The 7,142-nt window shown below is 50.5% G+C and overlaps 1 protein-coding gene across 1 annotated transcript in view; it reads right to left on the minus strand.

Annotated features, from left to right (window-relative positions):
* Slc1a7 (solute carrier family 1 member 7) overlaps window positions 1-7,142 on the minus strand; it is a 43,312-nt gene that overhangs the window by 5,035 nt on the left and 31,135 nt on the right. The window contains exons 4-6 of the mRNA XM_028785897.1: window positions 5,478-5,520; window positions 3,155-3,377; window positions 304-403 (exon numbers count right to left, since the gene is read on the minus strand). Of these exons, the coding sequence (XP_028641730.1) occupies window positions 304-403; window positions 3,155-3,377; window positions 5,478-5,520 (366 nt within the window). The remainder of the gene's footprint in view (window positions 1-303; window positions 404-3,154; window positions 3,378-5,477; window positions 5,521-7,142) is intronic.

Here is a 7,142-nt window from a genome sequence, read left to right on the forward strand (position 1 = left end):
GCTCCTAAGAATTCCCGTAAGAATGGTTCAGTGAGCCTGGCAGTTGGGGCGCACGCCTTTAATCCCAGCACTTGGGAGGCAGAGGCAGGTGGATTTCTGAGTTCAAGGCCAGCCTGGTCTACAGAGCGAGTTCTAGGATAGCCAGGGCTATACAGAGAAACCCTGTCTCGAAAAACAAAAACAAAACAAAAGCAAAAAACAAACAAACAAAACAAAAACAAAAACAAACAAAAAGAATGGTTCAGTGATGTGTCCAGGACAGGAGGAGTGGAGGAAAGAGGACTCTCCCTGGAGGAGACTTACCACCCTGCCACTGCCACGATCTTCATGACGGACTCATTAAGGCACTGACAGAAGCTGACCAGGGGGGTCCCGCTGTCACCCATGCGGCCCAGCATGATGCCTGCGGGGTCATACAGAGAGATTCACAAGGGTACTAGGCCACCATGCGGACACACTGATGGAAAAGCAGGGACAGATGGGCGCATGTGCCCTTGCTGACACCCCTACAGCCCCAAGACTCATCTCTAGTCATTCTCCACACAGCAGTGGACATCCATCCCCCTGAGGTAAATGCTCCTGAACTCACCCTGGTGCACAATCTGCTTTGACAGAAAACATTTCCCCGCTTCAGCTGCGTTTGGGTAACTCCACGAAACCACCCTGTGCTGCCCCTCCTCGAGGGCCCTGGCCTCACGGACCTTAGGAGTCTAGATAGCAGCTTCTCTGCCGCCTCAGTGCTTTTCCTCAGTATGTCTGGACATCTGATGTCAGTTTTCTTGGCAAGAATGCATGGGGAAACTGCTCCTTGGGGCCAGCCCTACCTGTGTAAGCAGGAGAAGCCCGGCCTCGGGGTGCCCCTGGGCCAGGCCTACCCATCTGGCCTGTGATATCCTGGCAAACAGGAAGCCAGCTCACACCTTCCAGCTCTGCCTACCCCTTGGCTATCCCTGCTCCTCCTCACCTTTACTTGAATGTCTCCAGGACGAGACTCTGGTTAATTCAGATCTAGTGTACATAGGACACAAGTGTGACAATGAGGTACCCCATAGACAAGGTGACCTGAGCACCAGCCATGTCCCCACACCACGAAAAAGACCTGGGGATGAAGGATAGAAGATCCCTGATTGGAGCCACTGTGCATCATGACATGGTATGCCCAGAGGAGGGCACTCTCAGGTGCACACTGGGCACGCCAGGCACAAATGCACTGATACAGAGCCAGTCACACTGCCCAGTGAACAAGCACAAATGCACAGCAAAGCACAGTTACACTGCCCAGGACACACTGGGCATCTCAAACATCTCTTTCTCTCTGTTACCAGGTAGCCTTTATTCATCACATGCCTCTCAGGCTGTGGAAGGAGGGGGAAAAAGCCCAGTAGCCAGGTTGTCAGGTGCATGTACGGAGCGTCCTATGTCAGATTCAGGTCTTAGCTCTCTATGTGTCTGGTATTTTAGCCAAGACAATCAGAGCTTTGCCATCCATCACTGCCTACATACTCAGTTCCAAGCATCTTTCTAACAGGTTTCTCTGAGCCCTGCCTTTGCTAGTCACCATGGAGGGTTCCGGCAAATGGACTAAAGCCAGGCAAGTGATGCTGAGCCACTGAACCGAGGCTCAGTGCAACGCCACACAAACAGAGATTAATGCAACAGGGTCAGATGTTCAATGTGGAGCATCTCGAGCAGAGAAACCATGACCTGGGCCCCTGACTGAACCGGAGGACAAGAAGACCTTGATGAGAATGATATGCTTATGGGGAGGCCCCTGAAGGATGAGAGAGGAGGCAGGGAGGAACGACACGAACAGTGGGCTAAGGTTAGTTGAAGCCTTGGCCACAGGACTGCAGGGCTACAGAGCATCCTGGGCCACACCCCTGAGTTCTGCAGCTTCTAAAGCTCCATTTGGCTTCTGTCCGAGTGTAGCCTACAGAACTGGACCAGCTTCTTGACTCAGAGGACACACCAGAAAGGACAAGACAAGGTACAGGAAGCCTCCAGGAAGCTGACGCGGGAGCCAAATGGCTCCAGGGAGGTAGTAACAGCAGAGAGAGAGAGGAAGCAGGCTGGCAGGGTCTGGGTAGGGGGAATGTTGCTGGGGCCAGCTAGAACGTGGCCCAGATGTCTCATGTACATAATAGGATGCTGAGCGTGCTCTAAGAGAACAAAATGCTGCAGAAAAGCCGGGGCAGCAGGAGCCAGCTGCGCCAGGGTTGGTGCTAATGGTCCATCCAGGGCTAGAGCTTCCCCAAGAGAGAGGGGCACCCTGTGTATGGTAGTGGGGCTGGTGGGCAGTGTTTTCAGCAGAAAATCATGGAATCTGAAGCGATGCAGTTTAGGGGCCTCTTTAAGAGCAAGAATACAGGCGGAGTAAGTTTATTCTTATAATCCCACTTGGCAGAGAGGCAGGAGGGCTAGGAATTCAAGGCCATCCTCAGAGAGGTCTAGGCCAGCCCAGGCTGCATGAGGCATTGCCTCAAAAAAACAAAACACAACAACAACAAAAACAGCAACAAACCACCACCAACAAAACAAAAACAAAAAAACACAACAAAACAACAACCAATCAACCAACCAACCAAAAAAAAACACAACAAAAAGCTATACTTATTATACACATGTATGAAATTCTCAAAAGTAAAAAAAAGTTTAAAACAAAACACAAACAAACCCAAGAATATAAAACTACCCCCCTCAACAACAACGACGACAAAGTACATGCCTTGAAGGCTCACATACAAATAAGGGACCCCAAGTCACATCCTTAGTGGTTTATGGAAAATCACTGTGGTCGGAGGGGACTTTGGAGACCCAGAAAATAGTCGCAAAAGGCAAGATGTGCTCAGAGAGACCACTGGGAGTCTCAAGAAATGACACAGAAACTCTGGGGAGAGAGGCAGCAGCTAGGGAAAAGCCTAGAATGTAGGATGAAAGTCTTTACAAACAGTGGCAATCCTTCCCCATCTCTCATGACTTCAGTGAAGTCTAATAACAGGCTTCTGCGATGGGCTGAGGGCTGGACAGAGGTAGGAGGGTAGCCCCAGGGACAGGAATTCTCAGTGGGAGCAGGGCTTGGAGCCATTTAGGAAGACCAGGACACAAGGACCTGGAATGTTGGGAGGGCACTTCCAGGAGCAGTGACAACACATACCCATAGTGGCGGAGAAGATGACAATGCCTAGCACGTTCATGCCGTCACTGGTACCGGGCTCTGACTTATAGACAATCTCAGGTGGGGGCGTCAGATCCAGGGCAAAGTTCTGCACACGTGAGCTGTTGTCTTCCTGGACTCCATAGATGACGATCCGCTGGGGAGGAGCCTCCTCTGCAGCCCCCTTGGGAGACTTGATAACTGGGGTGGTCTTGGTGCGGTACTGTTGGGACCATGCCAACCAGGAGGGAGTCAGTGCCGTGTTATTACAGGAATCATCTTGAAGCCACACTTGTATGCTCTTACGTTATATGATGTCAATGGGCTGTTGAGGGAGAGGCTCACAAGCTGGGGTGTTGCCCACCACAAAGAGAAAGGGTCCCTCATGTGACTGCACACTGCCTGCCACTCTCTCAGCTCTCTGTCACCACCATGTGCTTCCCTCACCCCACCCTAATCTATCTCCTCCTCTGCCAGAAGCCCTGTCACCCACCTCGCCCCTTCCTCCAGGCCAGTACCCATGCACCTGACAGCCCAAAGCTTTGCTGTCCCTTGGACAGATCCAGAATCTTCTCAGAGAAAGCTCCTAGGCCCTGGACCTGGTTGATGATGTCAACCATCCAAGGTCTTCCTCTGCCCACCAGACCATGATTCCTCAGATTCCAGGAGCCCAAACAAGGGGCAGCTGTCCCTTCAAACGGCACAGTATCAAGATGGTAGGGCTTCTTAAGGGGAAGAGCTATTCAGGAAATACATGAACCAAAAGTCCCTGGCTTTGTGCCACTCACCTATAAAAGGGAACCACAACTGCATCTGTCTCACTGGATGAAACGGGTACTTCCCACAGCCCTAGGCATGCAGAAAACCCCATGTGAGGCTTTCTGCTACCAACATCAGCACAGGTAGGAACAACCGAATCAGGCACTTCTCTGCTCAAGACCTTGGTGAAGAGAGTGCTTAATCAAAAGGGGGGGGGTGGGCATTTAATTTGGGTCTCAAAAGATGAGTATTTTGGCAAAAGGAAATTGTCATAAAATAGACTAGCACACTGACTCTGTAACCATCGATAATTCTCCATCACTAGGGCAGGTTGCGTACTGACCTGACTAGCTTTCAGGGCCCTGTACCCTGTGGCTGTATTCACAGATGAGGATCAAGATGTTGAGACTTGCTTCAGCTTCACAGATGCTTGTTTGGGGGTCTCTTTCCTGACCCACCTGCTTTGCATCCTTGGCACAATGCTCAGCCTTGCCCAGACAAGGGATTTAGGAAAACACTGGCTGTTTTGCACAAGGCGATGGGCACACAAGAGATGGGTAGAGATTCGGAAAGAAGCTGAAGCATGGGCAAAATGATTGGGAACAACCCGCATGGCACGGAAAGGAAGGACAGTCAGGCTAGAAGGGCCTGGCCTCACCCTGAATGCTGTAACTTTCGAGTCTGATGTCGGCCGAGGGTGCTCCTGCGTGGTGAGAGTGTGGTAGGGGAAGCAAGGCAAGCCGAGTGCCTGGGAATCCTAATTTCACTGTAAGACTTTGATCCAGAGAAGCAATGTGGTCTACTTCTGCTATTTCTAGATCCTGGACTGAGAGATGATTTTCCTGTTTTAACTGAAAGCAGGGTTTGTAATATGTTTCTTTAAGTTTATTTTATTTTTTACACCGACTCTCATATCGTCCAGTCTGCCCCCACATCCTGGGTTCTGGGGTTACAGATATAGTGTCAAACCTTCTTTATGCAGGGCAGGGCATTGCATGCTAGACAAACACTCTACCAACAGGGTCACATTCTGCAGGACCTGCTTGATGTACTTTAATATTTTTCTAATTTCCAATAAACATTTTTTTCCAGGCAGTGTTATTATTGTTCTTATGCAGGGGTTGTTTTTAGAGAGAGAGCAGGTTTAGAAGCCAGCCTGGCCCGAATTCCCTCACTCTCTGTTCCTTGAATTCTAGTATAATCTTGAGCAATGACCTACTTCTGAGCCTTGGTTTTCTTATCCAGGAAATGTTCTGTTCTTACCTTAGTGTGGACACTAAGAATGATGGGAAGGTGAGTGTGAACACCTGTGCTCTGAGCCAGGTGCTCAGTCAAGGCTTTCTTCTGCCCCACGAACTTTCTTTATGAGCAACGGGAACCCAGGATGGGTATGACAGTGAGAGGTGCTAAGATGTGGATCCTACCCATGTCTCTCCCCCACTCCCACCCTGGTCATCTACCTGTGGGAGACAGGGAGCCTGCCAGCCTGTGTTATAACCATGTTCAGATAGTCCTGCCTTTCTTCCTCTCCTGCCCCTCCCCTCCACAGCTAGGCTCTGCTCACCTGTTTGAATGTGGCTTCTACCAGGTTGGCTGGAAACATGTTCCTGGGAAGAGAAGAGAGGCAGAAACTGAGGGATTTCAGTGCCAGGAGAGGAGGTCATCAGGGGTGGGGTCATCAGAACACACCATTGGTAGTGGGCAGTGGAACCTTCCGTGACCCCCATCCAGGTGGTTCCTCTGCATGGCATTGGTCCCCACTGATACTTAGAATGTCCTAATCAAACATGGTGTCTTTCCAGGCCCAACCAAGCCTTGCCTACTGTTCCCCCAGACTGTTGCAGCATAACCTCTTCCCTGACTGCTTAACTGCAAGGCAAACTAGCACATTTTCCCTAGCCATGTGTGTCTGATTCCTAGGCAGACCTGTGGCCTTTCTACATGTGGGTTACCTTGGCAACCATAGATGTTTATCGTCCCAAAGATAAACATCTCCTAAAGGCAGGTCTCCATTTTCTCTCTCCATCCTTTGTTTGTTTTTGAGACAGGGTTTCAGTAAACAGACTTGGCTGCCCTATCTCTCACGATATAGACCAGGCTGGCTAACCTATCTTTGCTTCCCAAGTGCTGGGCCTAAAGACGTGTGCCATTGACAGGTGGTGGCGGCACATGACTTTAGTCCCAGAACTTGGAAGGCAGAGGCAGGAGACTCTCTGAGTTCAAGGCTAGCCTGGTCTGGGACAGTCAGAGCTACATAGAAACCCCTCCCCCATCTCAAAAAAACCAAAAAGAAAAAAGAAGGAGAGGAGGAGAAGGAGGAGGAGGAGGAGGGAGAAGAGGAAGAAGGAGAAGAGGAGGAGAAAGAGGAGGAAGAGGAGTGCCACCACACCTGGTTTCCTCTCTATCTCTGATAGCCTATGTGTGTGTGGGCCCAGCTCAGAACCCAACACACAAATGAACCATTATAGTTCACTCTTCAGAGACTGGTCCCAGGACCTCCTTAAATCCCCCAACTTGAGGATGCTGTGTTAGGAATTAACACGGCATGGACTGTGCACATCCCACACAGTGCACATCTGGCTGGCTTTCAATCATCTCTGAACACTGTGCAGTTCCTGGAGCCCGAGAGTGTGACAGGAGGAACTGCTGTGCTGCATGGTTTGGATAATGACAAGAAGCCCGCACATTTAGTGCACGTGCAGTGATTCCCACAGAAGCTTTTGACCTGCAGTTGGTTGACTCCACGGACATAAACTCACGTCAGTGGAGGGCTGTCTGTGCCGCATTAGTATCTATTTTAAGGCTGAAGTGGAGGGGTTCTTGTCCTGCCAGAGATGAAAATATACTAGACAAGTATAACTGTTGTCAATGCACACAGCCATCAATATGGTATCCACTGCATAGGCCCGGAGCCCAGGGCAGAGCCTCCAATGGCTAAGCATTCCATTTCTGGTGTCCTTTTGGCATCATCATCACCATCACCACCATCACCATCATCACCACCACCATCACCACCACCATCACCACCACTATCACCATCACCACCATCACCATCACCACCACCATCACCACCATCATCACCACCATCACCACCATCACCACCACCATCACCACCACCATCACCACCATCACCATCATCACCATCACCACCACCACCACCACCATCACCACCACCATCACCACCACCATCACCACCATCACCACCATCACCACCATCACCACCACCACT

This window comes from Grammomys surdaster, unplaced genomic scaffold (genome assembly GCF_004785775.1).
Source record: "Grammomys surdaster isolate TR1022 unplaced genomic scaffold, NIH_TR_1.0 100, whole genome shotgun sequence".
Lineage (NCBI taxonomy): Eukaryota > Metazoa > Chordata > Mammalia > Rodentia > Muridae > Grammomys > Grammomys surdaster.